General features: G+C 45.0%; 1 protein-coding gene across 1 annotated transcript; it reads right to left on the bottom strand.

Moving 5' to 3' along the window:
• Window positions 1–821: 821 nt before the first annotated feature.
• On the bottom strand, window positions 822–16,205 carry PLEKHS1 (pleckstrin homology domain containing S1). The gene is made up of 12 exons (XM_023753330.1): window positions 16,178–16,205; window positions 13,979–14,067; window positions 13,760–13,866; window positions 12,896–13,030; window positions 11,435–11,510; window positions 10,431–10,547; window positions 8,494–8,619; window positions 6,631–6,737; window positions 5,960–6,166; window positions 5,127–5,228; window positions 3,765–3,900; window positions 822–1,454 (listed from the first exon to the last, which is right to left on the bottom strand). Exons 1-12 carry the CDS (start codon window positions 16,203–16,205, stop codon window positions 1,275–1,277), a joined length of 1,410 nt encoding a protein of 469 aa, XP_023609098.1. The 3' UTR covers window positions 822–1,274.
• Window positions 16,206–24,246: the final 8,041 nt, after the last annotated feature.

The following is a 24,246-nucleotide window of genomic DNA, read 5'->3' as shown; positions in this document are numbered from 1 at the left end:
TCACTTAAACCTTTCGTTTTCCAGAACCATCTAGCCCGAGTTGATACTAAGAATGAATGGTTCTGAGATCTTGCCAAATCCTTGGTCATTAGGTAAAGATTTCATTAACAGAAAATAAACTGCATTTGAATGTCTCTTCTATGTGCTGAAGGTCTTTTCAAACCTAAATCCAAATACAAAGTGGGGATCAGGACACCTGCTTCTCAGAGCTGGTTTTAGATTCTTGGTTCTGCCACTAGCAGGTGTGAAACTGGGAGCCACAAAGGCAGTAGATCATTAAATGTTCGAGGCCTTGATTTCTTCCCATGCAAAATCAAAGCTGGTGAAACACAGGGTGGGCAACGTAGGTTTACAGTAGGAGTATGCCAAACTCCCAACTGAGTTTATTCTTGTCTTATTATTTATTAATTATTGTACTGTTTTCTATACAAACAATTGTAAACCTACTTTTTGCCCACCCTGTCTTTTCTGAAGCCCCCTGTTGCTCTACTATGCCCAGGCTGGGTTAGTCCTTTGGCTCTCTGCCTTTGTTTTCCTACGTATGAAAAAAAGATTGGGTTCTTTTGGCCGTCCAGGATCAATTAGTTAATGCATCAATTAGCTAAGACCTTCCAAACTTAGAAGTGCTAAGTAGTTCTCTTATTTAGAGAGCAAGCAGGTCTTTGCTGGATATGACCTAAAACTGCTTTCACTTCTAACATAGTTACTGGGTCTTTAAAAAAGCAAGATAATTATTGAATTCTAGAGGCCACTCTGTCTCAGCATTCTGTTTATTTTTCTTTTCTTCTTTATTGTGTGTGTGTGTGTGTGTGTGTTGCAGTTTGTCTCAGTGTTCTGGACCACAGGCATAATGAGTAGCAGGAAGTGTTGGGAAAGCTGAATGATATCACATCTCTCTCGGGATTCTTGCCTTCCCGGAATGAGTATTTCCAACAGCACGTTCCCTAACAAAGAAGGGATTGTGTGGACCGTGACCTCACAGAGCGCACAGCACATTCTCAGTGAGGGAATTACCCAATCTCTGTCTGCGCTGTTTGGAACAAAGTCTGAGATAAGGCCTCCTAGTTTCACTATGTCCCGTAGTCTTTATCCCACTTGGCCCTCTTCACGCCCCTGACGCAATTGCCAGCGAGGGCGTAGTTAGTCCCATTGTGCAGAGGCAGGTGTGGGAATTCAGAGAGGTGTGCTGGCTTGCCTCGCCTCACACAGCGATAAGTGGCAGAGTCCAGTACGGAGTCCGGGTCCTATCCCCACCCCTTGGGTGGGTCCACATGTTACTCTCCAGTTCTCTTCTGATGACCCTTTCTAACCGCTGGGCTCCTCTTCAGTGCCCTCTCCAGTTCAGACTTTTCCAATTCAGAAGGTACAACGTCTTGGTATTTTAAGGAGCATGTACAGTCTATAGCGTGGAATTTCTCGGAATTTGGGATCCGGCCTATAGTGAGTTTCACTTTCTAAAACAAAAGAAAGAAAATAATTAAATGACTGAAGATTGTCCTCAGAACTCTTTGTTCTCAGTATGTCCTCATTCACACCTTTGGAAGCAGGTTTTGAGGAAAAAGTCCTATGATGAACTACAATCAAAGGAGGGCAGGAGGACTTGTATGTCCAGGTGGAAGGTGGAGTTTTATTGTCTGGCATCCAAGGTCTGGAGCCTTTAGGGCAGATCCTAAATGGCATCAATGGTGACTGATAGGCCCATTTGTACCAAGAATTAAAAAGCCTCTGGATGCTAAAGAACAGAAATGACACCACCAGCCAGAACAAGCCCCTGACAAAATGGGGAGAAAATTGAAGTTTGATGTGTCTCCTGCAAAATTAGCATCTCCTCCCCTTCCATTGAAAATCTCACATTTTCTCCTCTCACTGGCTTTATCCAGCTCCACCCCATCCTCCCACATGAGTCCGCTCAAGGAAGGTGGGGCGATCTGCTTTGTTCAGGTGCTTAAAACAATAGCGGCCCTTGGCTGCCCTGCCTTTGCCTCCACATCTCCCCTCTTCCAACTTTCTTTTTCCTTCCAGCGGCCAGAACTTTGCATTTTTAAAAAGGACTGGATAGCCATTTTCACATAGAGAAATTGGCCAGGAATGGTAAGGGTGGGGAAGGAAGGGTTTTTTTTGTTTTTTGGTGTGTTTTTTTTTGTCATCCAGATAATCATGCTGGTGAGTACCCCAGATTGCTCAGAAGCATCTGGTTGTCCCCCCAGAAAAAGGGGTCAGGCAGATGGAGCACAGGAGGAATGCTGCTGTCCCCTCCCAGGCAGGGGACTCCACAATCCAGAAAGGCAGCCTTGATAACTGCAGTCGGTAGCACCCAGGCAAACATCCTTTCCTTGGACCTGCCCCCAGACCAATCTCCTTCTCTTGGCTTTGAAGCTGATGGGTCAGAGCATTGTTTGGTAACTTTCCAAAAGGTTCAGAAGATTCCATTGAACCCTAGGCCCCAGCGTGGATGTCTGGCAGAGGAAATATTGGTACCTGATTGTTGGACCGGGCCCCTGAAAGCTACCTTTTTTCCACCGCACAAATGCCTACCATAGTCTTTGAAATGCAAGCCCAACACAACCTTCTCTGAGACACCTTTCTGGCCTCCCTCAAATAGATTGACTCCATTCTCCCTTTACACTGCATGGCTCTCTGGTCATCTCAAGGCACACACTGGATCATAGCTAGCACGTAAGATGCCTGATTTATCACTCATCTGTGAGCTCCCTAAGCTCAGGCTGAGGCCTCTTTTGTAGCTCGAGGACCTACAGCCAGCATATGTACATGTTCAATAAATAGCCAGTGAGTGAATGGATGAACGAATGAATGAACAAATGAATCCTTGCTCTCCACTAACTAGTTATGTGTCTTAGACAACTCACACAATCTTACTGGTTTCCCATTTAGATAATAGAAGTGGTACAGTCTGTCTAACCAACAAGGTTACATGTGATATGACCCACAGAATCATAAACTCTCAGAGCTGGAGGAAATTTGAGAGATCATCTTGTACAGTGGTTTGCAAAAAAAAAAAAAATAAGTAATGGTTTCTTCAAGGAGAGCTAACAGGAAAGTCCAACGTATAAAAAAGATAACTGGTAAATGTAGATTGCTCTGGTTGAAGCTCCATACCGTCCCCTTCCCCTCCTCTCCTGTCATTTTCAGGGGCCAAGGAGCACAGTTGAAAACCAGCTCTCCCACATTGGAGAGAAGAAACTGATGCCCAGAGAAGGAAGTGTTTCCCAAGGTCATGTGGCTCGTCAGAAATAAAAACGGACAAGGGAAGGCATGAACAACATGGACACTGTACTAACAGGCAGAACCATGGCTGAGCACTTAATAGGTACCATTCACTGTTGTAAGCACATTAGATATATTATTTCATTCACCAATAACTAATATTATCACTACATTAGAGAAAATTGAGGCCAAAAAAATGGATTAAAGGACACGGGATGCAAACCCTGAGCCGGTTTGGTTCCAATGCAAGTTCTTTATGCCACATCATGTGTCTGAGGTCCTGACCAGCAATTCAGTCTCCTAGTCCAGTGCTCTCTCCCAAATTACCTCACATGAAAGGGCCCTATTATAACTTTCTGTTATTTACACGTATTATAGGAAGTGTTATTTACACTCCTTATTCTCTTATTTACACATGGTGGCTGAGGATTGAAGAGTCTCATTTGTGTTCAGCGTATGGTTCAAACTCAATCTAAGACCTTGATCTTGTTCCTTCTGGCACTGACTTTCCCTGGGCAGGGCCGGTCAGCAGGACTCACCTCTTTCTGGATGGACCGGCTGAGAAACAGGGAGGCCTCTTCCAGACTGTGGGGCTTTAGGTCATTCACGGCCAAAATGTGGTCTCCGTGAAAAAATAAGCATCCCAGGCGTGGGGGTCCCTTCCACGCAGCCACACTGCAAGGGGAATACAGCGTCAGACACAAGCATGAGACCACACTCACTGGCAGGACACGGATGGGGACACAGATGGGGTCCCTCACTCTAATCTATCCCATCATTACTACCACTAGTTTCGTTAGCTATGTTATACCACATTCAAAGTAATTGAATCCTTTTTCTGTCTGAAATATTCTTTCCTCTTTCCCCACTGTGGGAGCCTTCCCCTTCCCGCAAAGCCTCTACAATGCCCTCCTACGTTCCACTTCCCTTACTCTAATTAATCGCTCCTCTCCCACCCCTGGGCTTCTATTGCACTGTGTGAGCACTCACTTATTGTATATTAAAATAAATGCGTTTTATATTTACTTGTTTATGTGGCTTTTTCACCAGAAATATGGCACTAACACCTTTTAAAAAATTGTGTATATCCCCATAACTCCAAGTAAACAAAAGGTGCTCAGTAAGTACATATTCACTGAAAGTGAGCACATAATGATTACACTACGAACATCTAATGAACAAACACTGTAAATGGATTAATGCATGAGAAATCCCAGGCACAGAGAGGGCCACAGTTTTAATCAGGTATTTATTGAGCCTCAGATTGTGGGCGATGTGGGAAAAGGCAAGGCTGTGGTTCCTGCCCTCTTATAGAACCTGTAAGGCAATTGGTGTGAAACGTTTTTACACTGAAGGACTTTCTTCCCTTGTAGAAATGTAACCTTCCATCAGAATGAATTACAAAGTCTTTAAGAGAATTAGAATCAAATGAACTGTGATTATTTCAAGAAAACTCTGTCACGGGATCTGTTGTGTCTGTCCCTGACCAGCAGGTTTTCAGCTGGTGTCTGGAAGTCTAGACCCTGATACGTCTTTTCCTTTTAGACCTTAGATTCTTGTCGGCTAAACTAACTTCGTTCATTCACAAATACTCATTGCTCATTCATCGGGATAATATCCTTAGACGTATGTATTCCATCCCACTTTTCCTCACCTTGAAAAAGGTCAGAAATTTACTCCTTCCTGGACTTTTAGGTCCTCCTAAACCCACCCATCTCCTGCTGACCCTCCCACACAACGAGTCCCTTATTTCTGCATCAGTCAAAGACCTGCTACAACAGCAAAAGAACAGTCCAAGCTCTCCAGGCAGTTTTGCCACCTACACTGTTTCAAAGTATGAGTGTTGCCTTCATATCTCCCAACCGAGTTTATAATCAATAACCCTCCAATCTCCGACCTACCATATCAGTCCTGCAGCTTCTGTGAGACCCAAATAATTGGTGACGTCGAGAGGAGAAAGGAACACATTCAGTCTCTCCAAGTGGCTTTCTTCAGGAATGTTACTATGAGAGAAAACATTTGTAAAAGTCAAATCAGGCAACTGTCTTTGGCTCTGAACGGTACTTTCTGGCTACACTCTGGCCTCCTACATAGGAGATGGCCTTTTCCAGCTAAAGATCGTCCAACATATTTAGAGAAGAATATGAATTTAAGTTACTGAAAAGTACCCACAGATACCTTCCCCCACCCCTCTTGGGATGTGGTGGTGGGTGGGAGACCATGAGAAGGGAGAAAAAATGGACTAAATTGATTATATAATTGTCCATATCAGGTCAGTTTGCACACTTCTCCACTGGGAATGAAGAAGACACTGAAAGAGTTAAAATTGAGAACAATCTCATCAAATGCCCTTGGCATCACTACACCTAAATGTCCCTTTCCTTCTCCTACTAGTAGTATAGAACCAGGCCTCTTATGATTTGCATGCCCAAAATTTTAACAGTAAAAGCTGGGTGATATGCCCCCCAGATCAGTGTGATCCAGGGCCTGAGAGGCTAGCCAATGAAGAATCTTTACAAAATATTTGAAAATGCCACCCACCACCCAGGGAGCTCAGCTTCCAGCCCTTTTACACACTGTGCTTGGCCACCACGTCAGTGACAAGGGGAAGTGGGTCAGATTCTTGGCTGACTTTGAGATTTTTTAGGAATTTCTTTAAAATTAGAATTCTGAGTCAAAAAGGAAGGCTGCCTTGCTCTAAGGGCCCACAAAGTTTGAGAAATTAGAACTTTACTTGATTAATACGGATAATTGCACAACAGTTAGTGAGGTCGACCCCTTTTTGCCATTCATGGCCTGGGCCTCCGTTTTGGCAGGTGGAAGGCAAGAGTCATTCCTGGAACCTTGTTCTTGCAGATGAAGCTCCCTGTTCTGGGCCTCTGGAAGGGCCTGGGATTCCTCTTCGCTACCAGCAGACTCATCGGTTGTCTCTTTGAACAAACTAGAGTATAAGAAGTGAACACAAACCCTTTTTTAGCATATTTATTGACAACGTTCACATTTATGCACCTAACAGTTGTGTGAACATTAACAAGATGTTGAAGTATGTCCAACCATCAACATCACAGTCACAGAATCAAATCCAACCAACTCTCCATCTAAAAATGGATATGGAGTTAAAATAACCCTTCACCTTGAGAAGGTTGGGAGACAGAAGTGAGAGTGTGAGAGATGTAAATGCAAACTAGAAAATCACTTCCTCAGGAAACAGAAAAAAGTCCCAAAGATGTCATTAATGGTTTTCTGTGGGGAGTGAAGCCAATTCTCACTTTATCTTGTTTTGAGGTTCACTGAATGTGTTGAATTTGGTCTATGGTAATGCTTTTGTATTAACATTTCAATAGTGATTTTCTGTAACCATACATTAGCCCAAACCAATTTTTAAAATATGATAGTTTTACTTACCAGGATTTCATTGACATGTAATGATGCTCAAGTCTCTCAGAGACCTGGTCGGGACTACCAAGTTCATTGGGTTCACCAGATTCATTGGAAGCAATAATATTATCCAACTATAGACAAGAGGAATAAATGTAAGGATGCAAGTCTACCAATAAGCCAGGTGTCCATGATGGCTCTAGGCCCTAAACTTGGAAATGCATCCACCATTGGATGGACAGCGGTGCTCGTTCTGAGGGACTGATCCAGTAAAGCTCTGGCAGACTCAGAGTCCATTTTCTTCTCCTGGGTCCCCCATGCCCCTGTCGCAAGTGTTTTATTGGACTAAATTGCTATTGATTTTTCTGTTTCATTGGCAGGCATTTAATGACATGAATTCTTTCCCCCAACCAGTGACACTGTGAAATCATGTCACCTGGCTGGGTCAAAGACTCTGATACAGAGCTGGCCTCAGGCTGCTATAATCACAGGTGACCCAAGTTGCTTCAAAAGTCCATAAAGGGTTTTACAGACCCCTGAGAGCTTCTCAACAAACCCCTCAGAACTAAGGCAGTCATTTGGGGTAGTGGTTGCTCAAAACCCTAAGGCTTTCTATTGCCCACCTAAAAAATGAAGCATCAACCCACAATTGGAAGAGTTCATTCCAGTCAAGCCAGTCTTCCTACTACATATCTACCAATGTCCTTCTAGTGCCCATTTTCATGCTGTTTTCTTTACCAGGAATACCCATTTTCTCTTCTGCCTAATGAAGTGTGTTCAGACCTGGCTGAGGTCCCATGGCCCCTCCTGACCACCCCAGCCACTGCCAATCTTTCCCTTCTTTGAACTTCTACTGCACAGTTTTGCACTTAATTTTTTTTAATGGACTTTTAGCTTCCACTTCTCGGTATATATCCAAAGAAACGCAAAATACTAATTCAAAAGAATAAATGCACCCCTGTGTTCATTATAGCATTATTTACAATAGCCAAGATAGCGAAGCAACCCAAGTGCCTGCCCATCATCTACCGCCACTATAGCTCTGGGTCAATAGTACTAGAAGATAATTTAGGTTCTGCCACTGCCCATCTCAGAGGCCACCACAGCCTCTGTGCTGACTGCAGAATGAAGTCAACGCCCCATCCTGGTCTGGCTCATTTTTTTTTCTGTCATATTCCCTACTATGCCATTCACTCACTCTAAGTTACAGCCAACTGAACTATTTACTGTGTACCTATCAAGTGGCTTATTGTCTCTGAAGCCTTCCCTGACTCCAGGGGAGAGAAAAACTCTGCTTTTTCTATTGGTTCCAGAGCTCGTTGACCATGCCTCTTGGGTAGCATTGTCATGTGCTAACTAGTAGGGCTGTGAGCTCTGAGGGCAGAGTGATATAAGTTCCATGCCTAGTAGAGCACTGTGACTAGCACACAGAAGGCACTCAGTAGGGGCTTCTAGTAGATCAATAGACTGGTTGATACACACCAAACCATTTATCACCCAAGGACCTGTGTTCATAGTATTGTTTCTTCCCAGAATGCAGAAAGTCTCCCCAAGTCAACCCCCGAGTCCAAATTTTACCTATCAAGTGAAATCATATGTCATCTCCCTGAAATGTTCCCTCGTCTTCTGTCTGGAAGTCAGTCTCCTTGCCTCCCACCCCTTGTGCACTCTGGGCATTTTATAAACATTTTTCTTCAGCATGGAGCTCTTTCATCTTATATCATGGTTGGTTCCTATTCAACTGGTTGAATAGGAACATTGAGCACATCACTCATGTCTGATTAACTGATTCAGTGTTTTACTTAACCAGCCTAGTGCCTCAGGAACAGTGCAGGGGCTCAGGCAAATATTTGTAGAAGGGATAAATGATTAATAAATGGAAAGGGTTACCTCTAAAAGAATACTTCGAGGACTAATATAATGACTCTCTTCTTCCGTGTCCTGAGTAGTCTCTGGCAAGAAATCGTGTAGTAGATGAGCTTGTCTGAGTCCTGGAGGACTTTTTTCCATTAAATGCTGAAAAAAGAGATGAAGACAGAATGAATGCTTTGCTTTTTCTTTGCAAGAGAACAGAATTAAACCACATGCATCCTGGGAAAGCCATAAAAATGAATTGGATTGAGAAGATCAGAGGGTCTTCCAAGGTTATATCCAGAATCCTACACAACCTGGAGATGCCTCTTGAGTCTGGGTCACCCCTGACAACGTGAACATATGAGCTCATCTTTCGGGCTTTTCTCTACCATTGGGATCTGTCACTCAAAACAAGTGATTCAGTGGGTGGCATCCTAAGTCACTAAGCTCTGCCAAAGTCCCCCACCCCCATCTTCTTTCTAGTTTTCACTCAAGGCATCTGAGAAGGTAATTATTAGTCCAGAGTTAAAACATTGCAAATTTCCTCTTCCTGCTCAATATTTCTCTTTTGTGTTCTGCTCACATACTCCTATTGTTTTCATAGCAATGCAATGTGGTAGTGCTGGTTCATGTGACAGTATGAATTATAGGCTTCAGGGTGATCTAGGTTCAACCAATTACTGCCTCCCCTCCCCAATACATACAAGATACAAGTAGCTGCTTTGCATGGCAGGGAAATAGTTGGTACAATTCAATTCTTCCAAGAGCAATGCCTTAGAGAGGGGTTTTTAAAAAGACCTGGGATGTTCTCCAGGCAGTCCTTGAAGGAAAGTGATTTAAAAAACATAGATGCATTGAAGTTGTATCCATTTATCCAGCTCCAAGCTCATGGAGCCAGATCATGCTGATCCGGGGATGAAGAAGGGATCTAATTTAATTTCAACAACAACAATAGCAAAAACAACAATAAATCCCAGCAATGCAGATGGTATTCTTAGCTGGAACTGATAAAAAACCACTGGATGGAATACAGAGTGTGAAAAGGCAAGATGGCCAATAACATTATCTTTGGGGAAAAGGGGTAGCATCATGAGTAGAAAGCAAGAGGCATTTACTGAAAACCGTTAGTCTTCCCAACCCTGTTTCCTGTCACCTTCCCTACAAACACCAAGTGAGGTTTTGGTTTGGTGAGCTTGATAAGCCACAAAAAGCTTTTAAAATAGTTGGAGAGCTTCCAACTAGATAAAAACAGGAGGCTATGCCATATTAAGACGTGTCTGGTCCCCAGGGAGAAGGGGAAGTCCATGGTTACATCTCTAAGGGACAAAATAGTATTTGTGGCAGAAGAAGAAAACACTCAACCCATTTTTTAATAATATCTAAAGCTGGGAAGATCACAAATGCAAGAGAGCTGAGAGGACAATTACAAATCACTTCCAGGGGACAGATGAATTTTTTCTTCAACTAAATTTCATTAGAAATTAAGATGAAATCACACACACACACAAGCAAGACTGATTTAGGCAAATGAATTAGGCAAATGAAGTAAATAAAAATTCTGATTTTGCCTTGAGGAGCACAGATGATATGGCAGGAAATCAAGTGGTGTTTTGGCAATTTTTTGCAGAGATAATCTGTGCCCTATGTGTGAAAGGAAGGAAAAGGTTACTAACCAGCCTTTGGTTTAGCTAGGGGAGGTGAAAGTGGGAGGTGGGGGGTGGGGGGTGTTCTTCCAGTATACCCAGATGTATATTGAGGAGCATCCAAAATGAATGAATCCATTTAGAGGTAGGCGGGCAAGCAGTTAGGCTCATCTATAGTATAACCAACAGACTACATATAGGTTAAATACTAGGGATAAGAATCATTCTTATGGTGGGTTAGGAAGGGGTCAAATCCATTGGAGAGACCCTTGAAGCATCAGAGGACTCCCAGGCAGGGCATCCTGAGAGAGGGGAGGCGAGTCCGGTTACCATGTCTGGAAGAATATTTCTTGATGTGGTGGAGCCGACGGCCTCTGATGTGCTGGAATAACCGAGGAGAGGGCTGGTGTCTGAAGAGGGCCTTTTAGCAGCCAATGAAAGTGTCTCCTGCTTATGAAAAAGGATACTGGAATCAGGGCACGATGGACCTCTTGTCTGGAATGAGGCAACAGCCTCGTCCCTGGGCTCCCTGCCTCTGGTCTTTCACCACTAACATTTATTCTGCTGGCCAGCGTTCTCTCACTAAGACATGGGGTGATCTTGTCTTCCTCCTGTTTCCAAATCCTCAAGGACTCTCAGCATGGCCGCCAGACACTCCCCGAACTTCCCTCAACCTGTCTTTTCAACCCTATGGCTCTCTGCATCCCCTTCCCACCGCTTCGTTCTAATAATTTGAGTCAATTTGTAGAAACACCATGTTTTCCCTTCTGCCTTGGCTTCAGCTTTTCTTGGAAGCACAAAACAACCTAGAAAACATGTTAAAACAATACCTGGAGGCCAACGTTTCATGAATAAAGGTCTGCCCTCCAAAAGGACTTGTGCAAATTACCAAAGATTCTTAGGAAGTCAACAAAAAAACTTCAAGTCACTAGCCCTTACATTAGAGAGACATTATATTGAACATGCAAGGGAAAGGAAAAGCATTGTATAGAAACCACCCTAGACTTAGTCATTCCGAAGGTAGCTGCTATGTACCTGGAATAACAATGAGGGAAAATACTGTTGTTTCGGCTACTATTAAAAAATGTCACAGTTAATTTTCACCCCTCCTACCTCAATAATGGAAATCTGAAGTGCCTCTATTTTAGCGCAAAACACAAAAGTATTTTCCCCCCGTTGTTAATCATAAAAATAACAAGGATGTACATTTTCTCATTTATTCCTTGTATTAATGCCAGTTGCCAAGGAGGAGGGGGGAAAAGCTCCCATTGTTTCCTGGTGAAAGGAGGGCTGTGCTCAGGTGCCCTGTCATTTTGTGAGCGATGGAGACTCACCTCTGCATTCGGGCGTGCTGCTTTCAGATCCCGGCAGAATGATGACATGAACGAGACCCAGTCTTTAATCTTCTCCCTGTTGATAGGAATAAACTTGCAGCTGGCATGTGGCAACAATCGCGCCTTCGCTCCTTTTGAACTGAAGGAGGATTCTTTTGTGAAGGTTGGAACAGGCAGTGGGAGCAGGTACTGGGGAAATAAGGATTTTTTTCTAAGTAGCTTGAATGACCCCCTGGCTCCTTACCTCCTCCACACTCACACACTAGAATTAACCCTCGTGCCGCCTCTGTGAGGAAAGCTCGGAGAAATGGGAGGGAGAGGGGAAAATGACAGTAGTAATCACAGGGTTCGGAGCTGTTGCTTTGACACTGATTTCTTTTGTGTTCTAAGCGAGCCCGGTACCTCTCGGCACCATTTTTTGTGTAGCCAGCCAGGTGTGCCTCTCTTGATACAATGTGTGTGTTTGTGAAGAATGTGCTTGAAAAGTTCCTATAAATCCCGTTTTCTTTTCTGTTGATGCTCTTGACAATGTAGAAGAAAGCTTTTTGCCTCTGGGTGGATCCGAAGCAGATCAAGGCTCTTCCCACTTTGGCTTTAGCATTCACTGCCCCCTCTGCATGGCTTCCTCCTCCACCTTGGCCTCCCTGTCAAGCAGATAATCATCCACGAAGAACCCACAAGGCACCTTCTTAAAACTGAGGACTCCTTCAGGGACAAGCATAGCCCCCACCCTAATACATGTAGCTTGGACAGATGTCTGTGTAGTGGCTTCTTCTACAGGGGACACATCTGGGGTGATGGTGACTGTTATGGGTTGAATTGTGTGTCCCCCCCCAAAAAAAAATTCATATATTGAGGTTCCAATTCCCAAGACCTCAGAATATGACCTTATTTGGAAATCGGGTAGGGCTGTTACAGATGTAATTAGCTAAGATGAGGTCATACTGAAGTAAGGCAGTATGCCTGGTGTCATAATAAAAGGGAGAAATTGAACACCAAGACATGCACACAGGGAGGATGCCACATGAAGACTGAAGTTATGCTCCCAAGAGCCATGGATGTACCAGGAGGCCTGGAACAGGTCTTCCCTGGGGACTTCAGAGTGAGCGTGGCCCGAGGCACCTTGATTTGGGACTCAGCCTCCAGAACAGTGAAAATAGACTCTTGCGTTGTTCTGAGCTTCCCCCCCGCCCCTCCAGTGTGTGTGCCTGGTTATGGCAGCCCTAGGAAAGGAACAGCGTGACTTTTCAAGGGATTTTAACCAATACTGCAATACTGAAGACTGCCAAGGTGGTGTGGAAGGGTGTGGGAGGGGTTCTGTTCTAAGCGTGTTTATTGTGCACTGCTTTAAAATGGTTTTGTTTGCTTGCTTGGTGTTTGGCACCCAGGCGACACTGTTATCTGATGACTCACCTTGCTTGGTGTTTGGCACCCGGGCAACACTGTTATCTGACGACTCACCTGTCGCTGCCGATGAGGAAGTACTCTCTGTCGGTGGTCCTGATGGACATCACCTCATCGGGGTGGCACTTAAACATCTTCTGTACGGTTCGCATTTTTTCATGGCTACTTATGCCAACGTCTACACTGGAATTTCTGTTAGATATAGACATAAAGTATCAAACACATACACACACAAAATTAGAAAGAACACTGACTAATGTTTCATGTTAGGATTCAAATGGAGTAAAACTTGAGGTTTGCTTGTTCAATGTTTTAAAAATTACCTAATCATTTTAGAAGATAAGTTTAGATCTGGGTCATCAAATGCTTTGTTCAGCATAAAACATAAGTCAAAAATTCCTATTTTACTTGGATCCTTGATCCCACAATTATCATGGTTTCTAATTTTTTGGTACATAGTTCCTTAAAGACAAAAGATTCAATCTCAGTATTTTTTAAAACCTATCTGGGCTTTATGAAATGGTAATTTCATCTGCTCTATCTCATCTATAAATTAAGTGCATCAATGCCTTTTGTAACTAAATGCTAATGAATAATTTACCAACTAGAATGTACAATATGGAATAATTATTTAGCTATCTTCTACTCATATGTTCCCCAGTTTAGTTTCTTTTTGGCAACAAATATTATGCTCCTTTTAAAAAATTGATTCTTTTTTTAAAGAGAGGAGGGGAGAGAGAGAAACATCGATGTGAGACTGAACATTGATGGACTGCCTCTTTCAGGGATAGAGAGCCCACAACCCAGGCATGTGCCCTGACTACTAATCCTTTGGCGCAGGCCTTGCTTCTTTCAACAATGACTTCAATTTCAATTTGCATGCAACAACAGTTAAAAACTTTTGCACAATTGGATACATACCCATCGATTTTAATGGAACCTCGGGGATGATGGTCTTTGTAATAGGAAAGACTAAAGCCCTTCTCCCCACTCCTTGTCAGAACAAAAAACCTCTTTTTCCAAGAGGGCTGAAAAATGAAAACATTTTGCATTTCAATTAAATCTCAGAGGAAGAGGAAGGGTTGAAAAAATGCTCAGGAGGTTGGTGGGAGGCCTGTCAAAATCCTAGCGAGTACTTACTGCTGAGGAGAAAAGCTGAGGAGGTGGTGACTTAATAAAGTAATCTTGTTTGCAGACTTCATTTTCAGAATAATATGTAAATTGTTTGCCTAATAAAAGAAAGTGAACAGAACTCAGTTTGTTCCCAGTGAGTTTCTAAAAAGAACTGCTTTAGTTGGAAAACATTGTTTACTTCTGGAAAAGTCTTCAAATTATTCAGTTATGGAAAAACAAAACAAAACAAAAAAACCCCAAAACACCCATCTCTAATAGGCCAGGAAAACAAAGGCCCAAAGACCAAGTGTGTGACTTTATTCACCCACGGCCGGCGGCGACCTTCATTCAGGTGCCTGCGTTCAGCTCACACCCGCTGGGTCCTCTGTTTCTGAAGCACTTAACTGGCTCTCTAGATGTGAGCAAAGGCTTGTCTCCCTTCCTGCTGATGCACCAGCCACAGGAGCAAGATGATTCTGCCTTGCCCTTTGGCTTAGCAAATGAAAGCAAAATCACCAACTATGAAAAATATGGTGGCAAAAGTGCTTACAGGGGTTTCCAAAATATTGTTTCTTTTTTTAAAAAAAAAATTTTTTTTATTTTTTACAGAGAGGAAGGGGGAGGGATAGAGAGTTAGAAATATCGATGAGAGAGAAACATTGATCAGCTGCCTCCTGCACACCCCCTACTGGGGATGTGCCCGCAACCAAGGTACATGCCCTTGCCTGGAATCGAACCTGGGACCCTTCAGTCCGCAGGCCAACGCTCTATCCACTGAGCCAAACCGGTTAGGGCTATTGTTTCTTTTTAAAAAAAAAATATTTTTATTGATTTCAGAGAGGAAGGAGAGAGAGTGAGAGAGAGAGAGAGAAAGAGAGGGAGGGAGATATGGAAACATTAATAAAGAGAGAGAATCATTGATTGGAAGCCTCCTGCACGGCCCCACACTAGGGATTGAGCCCGCAACCTGGGCATGTGACCAGGAATCAAACCCATGACCTCCTGGTTCACAGGTCAAAGCTCAACCACTGAGCCAAGCCAGCCAGGCTTAAGTGTTCCTGTGAAAGTGTTGAAATCATATGCAGTATTGATTTTTTCTATATTTTCCAAACTGTCTACAAGAAATATAAACCACGTTCATTATTTAGAAAACATAACTAAATGTTAAAATAAAAAAAAAAATAATTGTTCAGCCCAGCTGGTATGGCTCTGTGGTTGAGCATCCCCTTATGAACCAGGAGGTGACCGTTTAATTCCTAGTCAGGGCACATACCTGGGTTTCAGGTTTGATCCCCAGTAGGGCGTGCAGGAGGCAGCCAATCAATGATTCTTTCTCATCATTGATGTTTCTATCTCTCCCTCTCCCTTCCTCTCTGAAACCTATAAAAATAATTTTTTTAAAAAGTTTGGTTTTGCTTTCATATCCAGATGATAATTCTAATTTGTTCTTGGTTTGGGGAAAGGCAGCCTTCACTAAAGAATTAGAGCTTTTTTTTTTTTTTTACAGAGAGGAAGGGAGAGAGATAGTTAGAAACATCGATGAGAGAGAAACATCGATCAGCTGCCTCCTGCACATCCCCTACTGGGGATGTGTCCACAACCCAGGTACATGCCCTTGACCGGAATCGAACGTTGGACCTTTCAGTCCACAGGCCGATGCTCTATCCACTGAGCAAAACCGGTTCCGGCTAGAGCTTTTTTTTTTATCCAGTGAAAAGAGAATCTGGGTTAGGTAAGGCAGCTGATGGGACCATTACGCTAGTGTTCAGTGATTCTTGGACAGCTGTCCTCACTCTCCTTCTGCAGCCGCTCCCCAAAGGCCCCCCCAAAAAAAGGAAAAGGAAAAAACCTGAAGGAAAAATATAACAAGTTTCAGCTCCTCTAGTAATTGTAGGGCCTTGGACAAATTAAGGAAATCTTCCCTAGTCTTTTCTGGGTACAGTTTGTCGTTAGTATCATCTCTAAGCAACAATGGAACATGAAACAAATGGAACAAATTGTCCATGAAAATCAGAAAGTGCCAAGTTTCTAGCTAGAAGAGGTCTTACAAAATAACTAACTGAACCCAATGGCCTCTGCTACATCCTCCAAACCAAGAATCACTGTCCCAGAATGCCACGTGTTATCCCCACTAAAACCATCTTCTGTATCCGGGTTGTTTGATGGGAATTGTTCCTCACTTTCAATAAAAGGGTTTTTCCTTCTAAGAGTATGCCCCCTGGGTACCTGGACTCTCCCGAGGTTTGGGTTCCATTGTGGCTGGCTGTTCTCACCTGTCAAAAAGAAGAATTAAGAGCTGTTAGTCCCGTCCCCAAACAACAGGATGATTAGCCACTTGATCATCAAGTATCAGGCTGGTGCCCATGCATGTGGATGAGATGGGTTATCTGGCGCCTCCCCCACCTGGCTGATGGTAGCCACGGCAATAGGACCTTTCCAAGCTGTGCTCACCAAATGTCAGTTCTGTGGAGATGACTGAAGAAGCTGTCTTCCCTGGATGTTGATCCTGCTCTGACAAGAGAGTTCTACCCTAGCTGGTTTGGCTCAGAGGATAGAGCATCGGCCTGTAGACTGAAGGGTCCCAGGTTCGATTCCAGTTAAGGGCACATGCCCAGGTTGCAGGCTTGATCCCCAGTAGGGAGCGTGCAGGAGGCAGCCGATCAATGATTCTCTCTCATCATCCATGTTTCCATCTCTCTCTCCCTCTCCCTTCCTCTCTGAAATCAATAAAAAATATCCTATCTAAGAAAATGTTAATGTGCAAATTAACCATCACTCCATCACAAAGATGGCAGTGCCCATAGCCACAAGATGGCAGCACCCAGTCCTCTCAGCCCTGCCAGAGTCCCCCAGTCCCGGGGGGTGCGGCTGCTGAGAGTGGGCAACGTGAGTGGCCTGGCGGAATGCTTGCTTCGTCACCGCAGTGATGAGGCAAGCGTTCCACCGCAGCCACAAAGGGCCTCTGGGCAGCGGGCACAGAGCGGCAGGGGTGGGGAGGTTGGGGGTGGGGGGGAAAGAATGCTTGCGTCGTAGCCCTGGCGACAAGGCAAGTGTTCCACGCCCAGCCGCGGATGGGCCTCTGGGCAGCGGGCGTGGAGCAGCCAGGCCCCACAGAGAGCTACTGGCGCACAGATTCGTGCGCAAGGCTATTAGTTTATACATTAAAAAAAAGAGTGTCCCTTGGGGGAAGCAGCACCAAGAAGGACAGGGCAAGGGCAGGGTGCTATGGATCAAATCTCGCTGAGAAAGCATTTCTGGCTGAAAGGAAGCCTATGATGAGCCCTTCTCCACGCCAGGAACTCACTTTCCCCAGAGGGAACCTACAAGCGAGGACCACGGCATGCTGAAGTTGCCCCAGCCCCCTGCATGGCCCGTTCCCAAGGCTGCCTGGCTCTGGGGACTGAGGCTGACATGGTGATACTGACCCGGAGAGGAGACTCTTTCCTGGACACTCTGACAGCAAGCCCATGACCATTGGGGGACCTGAGAGAAGGGGAATCCCACAGGGTAGAGGGCCTCGGGGCAGGTGAGGTTCCTTAGAACAGGAAATCATGGATGGCCAGTTTTTTACATTGAATTAATGAATCACACCCTAGAAGGAAGCACGGAACAGGGCAGTGTCAGGACAGTTCCAGAAAAATGGAAAGAGGCCAAGGGACTTTTGCTGTCCTTGGGCATGGTATCATTCCTCCCTCTCCTTCCTCATTTCTCTTTTTCTTAGGCATGAACTCATTCTTTCCTCCTAAGGCATAAATGACTGACAGTCTTTCTTTTTCTAATCCTCACCCAAGGATATTTTTTTTTTGAGAGAGAGAGAGAGAGAGAGTGAAAGGGAGAGAGGAGGAGAGAGAAACATCGATGTGAGAGAGAGACATTGACTGGTTACCTTCTGCACAAGCCCTGACTGGGGCCAGAAAGCAAACCTGCAACCGAGATATATGCCCTTGGCTGCGAATCAAACCTGGACCCTTTGGTCCGTGAGCCAATGCTCTAACCACTGAACAACCCGAACAGGGCAGAGATGACAGTCTTAAGGTTAAGACCACAAGTTCCCAAAGTCTACTTGAGCTCACTTGTCAGAAACATGAGAGAGCTATTTGGAGACCAGTGGGTTTTTCTGGATGCTGAGCTCACAGCTTCCAGGACCAGAGAAAAGTTTTTCCTTTGTGGAGGGATCCCTATATACTAACAATAATGATTACATGAACAAATAAATACACAGCAAGTGAAATAACCACTAAGACCTTTCTGGTGTCCTAAGGCATCTCTTGAAGAATTGTTGCCCGTGGCCCCAGCTGGTGTAAGGGTGCAGTTAGCTCTGTGCAATGAGCTGGAATGCCTGAGGCCAAACCCTCCATTCCCTGGAAGAGCAATTCTGTATGAGGAAGAGCAATATAACATACCTACGTTTTGTCCAACTCCCCCAAAACATGGACATTTAAAAAATTTACCACTGAGATTTTGCAACTAACCCATTAGGTTCTTTCCAATTTTAGGGATTTCACTGCCTAAGCAGAAGTGGGACCAGTGGTTTTCAGCCCCTCACCCTTCCTTCCATCCATACGTGGAACTTGGCCAACCCTCCCCACTGGGCATTTAGCCTAGTGAGTGTTAGAGTTCAAAGATCAGATGACAGGACTGTGCAGGAGCAATTAGCTGAGAGCGAGATATTTTCAAGCAGTGTGTTTACAGCAAGCTCTTGGCTTAAAAAGCCAATAATCTTTTATTTTCTTGATCAAACAATGATTCATAGAGCCTTTATGGATTATAAATGTTGCATACACTGTTGCTTTGGTGTCTCGGAACTCGTCCTAGAAGGTAGCTCCTTTTACAAATGAAGACCTGCATTTGATAGAAGAGCCAGGTCGTAGGCTCCCAGCAGAGCCTACACCGCACCACACCGATGCTCACTCACAGACACTCCTGACAACATTCCTCTCCCTGCACACTATGGATGCAAGAGAGCTCGGAAGGACATTTCCAGTCTTCATGCCTGTGGAAGGCTCCACAGTCAAGCGTAGGGGCCTCTCCTCCCTCTTTTCTCCACCCACCATAAGAGGAGATGGCAGATGAGGCAGTAGGGTGTGGTGGGTTAGAGTGCTAACTCTAGAACCTGGATTTAAATACATCTCCATCTGTGATGAGAGATGTGATCTTGGGCACATTATACCACCTCTCCATACCCCCATTTCTTCATCTATAAAATGAAAATGAAACATTACCACCCTCATAGGATTGCTGTCAGCATCGCTTGAGATAAGCTAGCGAGGAGCGTTCAGTATCGAATAGGTGCTCAATAAATGCTACTTGTTAAGTCCTTTGTAGCTCAGATATTCCATAATTCTATGACTGTTTAATAATGACTAGCATTTATTGAGTACTTATTACATTCCAGGCACTTCTAAGGGAAATTTGTATAATGGATTTCATACATATGTCTATAATGGATTTCATATGTATATATAAATTAGATTTTGTATAATATAGAATTTATAGAGATAATATGAAATATCTATACTAATGATAGCCTAGGGTCGTCACAACCAGACGGGTTGACCGAACACCAGGAAGTTCATGGAGCACCTCTAGGTCCCTCCCCCCAACCCCCAGGCTCCCATTGCTGGATGGCCAATGGGGAACCAAGGGGAACCAGGCTGGGTGATAGCAGAGCGGGACTGGGGACTGGCGAGCGGGCAAAGGCAGATCTCCTGGTCCCTCCCCCCAGCTGGCAGGCTCCAGTCGATCCTGTTTCTTCTGAAAGAAACGTGGTGCCTCCACTGCGCAGCCTCCCAGGATGCGGACTCACCTCTGTGAGAGGCTCCGGAGGGGAGACTTCAACAAGGACTTCAGCACCTGCAGCGACCCTCAGCCTTCACTGCTGGGAGGTGGACGGAGAGCATCAGCTTTAAAGCACAAACACCCTCCTCTGAAAAAACCGCCACCTGCCTACTCCACAGCTGCTGCCCTGTCTGCAGGAAACTGCACATGCACCTCCCTGTGGGATGGGCAGGGCCAGAGCCTGAGTTGAGTGGCTCTGCGATGGGGGAGGGGCCGAGCCAGGCTGCTGGGCCAGTGCAGGGATGGAGGGAGAGAGGGCGGGGCAGGAGCAAGGGGGCAGCCCTGGTTATAAGTAATATCCTTATCTTCGTTTTATAACTGGAACAACTAATCCACAAGAAGACAGAGAAGTGGCCCAGGAGAAAGGGGAGCAGCCCTACCCACCAGCACCCTCGCACTCCGCCAGCCGGGCACCCTCAGGACTTCTCTGGTGCAGAACCAGGTGCTCATGGGAAGCTTAACAAGTGTCCCCAGGATTGTAAACACTCACTGTGCAGGGTGACATAGGAGGAAATCAGAGACTGGCACCCAACACCCAGAGACAGGCACCCAACACCCAGAGACAGGCACCCAACACCCAGAGACAGGCACCTAACACCCAGAGACTGGCACCCAACACCCGGAGACAGGCACCCAACACCCGGAGACTGGCACCCAACACCCAGAGAGTGGCACCCAACACCAGAGACTGGCACCCACCACCCAGAGACAGGCACCCACCACCCAGAGACAGGCACCCAACACCCAGAGACTGGCACCCAACACCCGGAGACAGGCACCCAACACCCAGAGACAGGCACCCAACACCCAGAGACAGGCACCCACCACCCAGAGACAGGCACCCAAAACCCGGAGACTGGCACCCACGAGAGCCGAGCTGTTCTCCTGGCTCCCCCAGCATTGCGTTCATTTGCCTAATATCCATTAAGAGCTTTAGAGGTTCACTCAGTAGAAAAGGAAAGCAACCCAAACTAACTAAACAAACAAAATAGTCACTGTATCCCCAGAAAATATCCTTTTTAAACCTGTGCTCCCTTTCGATGCTGCTGTCCCTGTGGAGTTAGGTAAAATGTTCTCAACAATGCCCTTCCATTGACCCCCTCGGGAAACATTTCTGGAGCCCACGGGGTGTCGGCCCCAAGCCAGGCCCTACAGAGAAAGACGGGGAGGCCCTCCCCACCCCTGAGGAGCTCTCCCTGTGGTCAGAGCAGAGCCGAGGACAGGACAATGCATCTGTCCTGTGTGCACCTAGATAAAAAGTAACCAGATGCAAACTATGTTTAACCTAAAACACACTCCTGCTGGGACACCCACATTCCCACCAGGACACCCCATGAGCTGCCAATGGATTAAAGTAAAAAACCATGGCAGTATGCACACTCCCCGCTTCCGAGTCTAGAACTGGAAGACATTCAGCTCTGCAGACACCATCTATGATAATAAAAATATTGTATGATAATTAGACCAGACAAACAACCTTCTGGGCATCATTCGGGAAGTCCTTCCGGACAAAGCTGCTGTGACAGGGGCCGAGGCAGAGGCGGTTAGGGGCAATCAGGCAGGCAGGTGAGTGGTTAGGGGCGATCAGGCAGGCAGGTGAGTGGTTAGGGGCAATCAGGCAGGCAGGCGAGCGGTTAGGAGCCAGTGGTCCTGGATTGTAAGAGGGATGTCCAACTGCTGGCAGTCAGACATCCCCCGAGGGGTCCTGGATTGTGAGAGGGTGCAGGCCGGGCTGAGGGACCCAAACCTTCCCCCAACCCTTGTGCATGAATTTTGTACACCTGGCCTCTAGTAATTATATATGAAACCCAGTGTATGTACATATGTATGAAATCCACTGCAAACATATATATGCAATAAATTATATCAATGCTTATGTAATATAAGCAAACTCATATATATGAAATCTCATTAGCTTTATATATATATATCACATAACAGCACTATAAGGCTAATACTATTTTTATAATGACACACACCCATTTTACAGATGAGGGCACTTACCAGAGGGATTAAGCAGTTGGTCTTCGACCACAGAACTGCAAAGAAGCAGAGTCAGAATTCTAACTTGAGAGTCTCAACCACTTTGCTCTTCCTCCCACCTCAGAAAGAAGAATGAAATCATTTCATAGTTCTGCGTGCATTTCTTGGCATTGCCTCCAAACAAGAAAGCCTTTCAGATTTAGCTCTTTGATCTCATGCAGGAGAATCTACCCACTGCTGTTGCCTACCCTGGTCATTGTCATGTCGTTTGGCAGTTGATGAGTGTGACATCAAGGGGTCCTATTTCCCTCCGACTGTACAGAGCAAGAAGGTTATGAAGAGCCCATACCAGCGATTTGGGGCAGGTAAGCTTCCAGATCACCACGGCCTTGAGACCCCACACGAAGCACAGCAAACAGGACTTACTAGAAGCCAGGAGGTCCCAGGTTCAGCTCTCAGCAAGGAGCCCTCTCCCTGGGTTTCTTGCTTTACCCCTGTTCACTCTGAGCTCTGGTGCCAGGGTGATGATGCACGCACAAGCTCCGTTTGAAATGTGAACCCACAGGAAGTTCCCCGACTTCTAGCTTAGGACAGATTTTACTCTCGCCCCAAGTTGAAGTGGAAGCTGGTATCCCAGGGGAAGTCCCTGGCTTTTAATCTTCTTGTGGCTTGGCACAGACCTGCAGGCCTGCCATTCCAGTCGTCTAGAGAAAAAGAAAGAAAGAAAAGAATACATATTTAAAAAAAAATTCCTGCCAGACTTTGGACCGTAGTCACAATGACTTACTGAGAACAGTGGCAGCCCAGCCTTGACCTGCCGTGGCTACCATTGAAACGATTCCCTTGCTTCCACCATCCATATCCTGCCCTGTCCTCCTGGGGATGAGAGGAAGGATTAGGAAACAAAGCCTGGCTTCTCCAACAGGCCAAGGATCTCCAGGAAGACTTGCTTATCATCCGTAATGAGAATATCAACAGGGTGACACTGAGTGGTTCCTGCACAGCACCCAACAGTCCTTAGAAAGAAGCAGGCTAACGTGAATGGCCACTCTTAAACCTGCTGAGTGGGATCTGGCTACCATAGGGCCTTTGGCATATTTTCACTTATATTAATTTTTTTAGGGGACCCTGGCCAGCATGGCTCAGCTGGTGTGGAGCGATGTCCTGTACTCCAAGGGTCATGGGTTTGATTCCAGGTCATGGCACATAACCAGGTTGTGTGTTCAATCCCCAGTTGGGAAGTGTACAAAAGGCAACTGATATATCTCTCTCTCTCTCTCTCTCTCTCTCTCTCTCTCTCTCTCTCTCTCTCTCTCTCTCTCTCCCTTCTCTATCTAAAAAAAAATCAATTAAAATAACTTTTTTAGGGTGAAAGAGGAAGTGGCTAATAAATTTTATCTTCTTTGATCACCTTTAGAAGTGAACGTACAAAATTTTAATCTTTTTTTATTACTAGCATAGCTGGGTTGGAACCAACCCTATCAGGTATTCATTGAGTGGCCTTAGCTAATTTAAGTTTCCTCATCTTCAAAATGGGGTGGATAGTGTTGACCTCACAGGATCTTTTTAAAATTAAGTGAGGACTGGCCGGCATGACTCAATGGTTGGGCATCAACCTATGAGCCAGGAGGTCATGGTTCAATTCCCAGTCAGAGCACATGCCTAGATTGTGGGCTCCATCCCCAGTAGGGGGCATGCAGGACACGGCTGATCAATGATTCTCTCTCATCATTGATGTTTCTATCTCTCTCCCTCTCCCTTCCTCTCTGAAATCAATAAAAATATATTTAAAAAATTAAAAATAAAAAAAGCATATAGTATAGTGCTCAATCCACAGTAAGCATTAAACAAAGATTATTTCTCTATTTTTCCCTTTTTCACCCTATGCACAGTACAAATATTATTGGTTCCTTCATTTAGAAAACACAGCTGGATTTCAGACATGCAGATATGATTAGACTATCATCCACTTTTGCGCAGGACAGGTTGTTTTAGGAGAAATATTTTCTTGGAGTGTATTTCATTGTATGTTTGTTTAGGTCACCATTTGACTATTCTGAAAATAGTCTTTAATATTTTTACATTTGGTCTTTAGCTATTACTAGTTATTGCTCTAAGTAGTTTATAAAAAGCTTGTGCTGATCTCCACTCACTTGGGAACTGGAATGCTGCCCACAGACCATCATCATAATCCAGAGACCTAACCAAACATGCGACAGAGAAAATCACTTTAACATTGTGTTTCTTTGGGAAAAAATATCTATAAAACAGTAATACAAACAGATGGACTTCCCATCCATCCATCCATCCATCTATCCATCCATCCATCCATCCATCCATCCATCCATCCATCCATCCATCCATCCACCCGTCCATCCGTTCATCCGTCCGTCCGTGTGTCTGTTCACCCACATACTCATTCACTCAGCCCACCTGTTCTAGGCTTTTTGGTCATATTTCCCTAATAGTATTAC

The sequence above is a fragment of the Myotis lucifugus genome, unplaced genomic scaffold (assembly GCF_000147115.1).
Source record: "Myotis lucifugus unplaced genomic scaffold, Myoluc2.0 scaffold_44, whole genome shotgun sequence".
NCBI classification, from domain to species: domain Eukaryota; kingdom Metazoa; phylum Chordata; class Mammalia; order Chiroptera; family Vespertilionidae; genus Myotis; species Myotis lucifugus.
This window is presented reverse-complemented; position numbering and strand designations above follow the sequence as displayed.

Excerpts from the sequence above, each read along its gene's own strand:
- PLEKHS1 (XM_023753330.1), bottom strand. The coding sequence starts at position 16,205 with ATGGAACCCAAACCTCGGGAGAGTCCAG. Across the intron at positions 13,031-13,759 it reads GGTTCCATTAAAATCGATGG|AAATTCCAGTGTAGACGTTG; the intron begins GTATGTATCCAA and ends TATATCTAACAG. Across the intron at positions 11,511-12,895 it reads TTCCTCATCGGCAGCGACAG|GGAGAAGATTAAAGACTGGG; the intron begins GTGAGTCGTCAG and ends TCCTATCAACAG.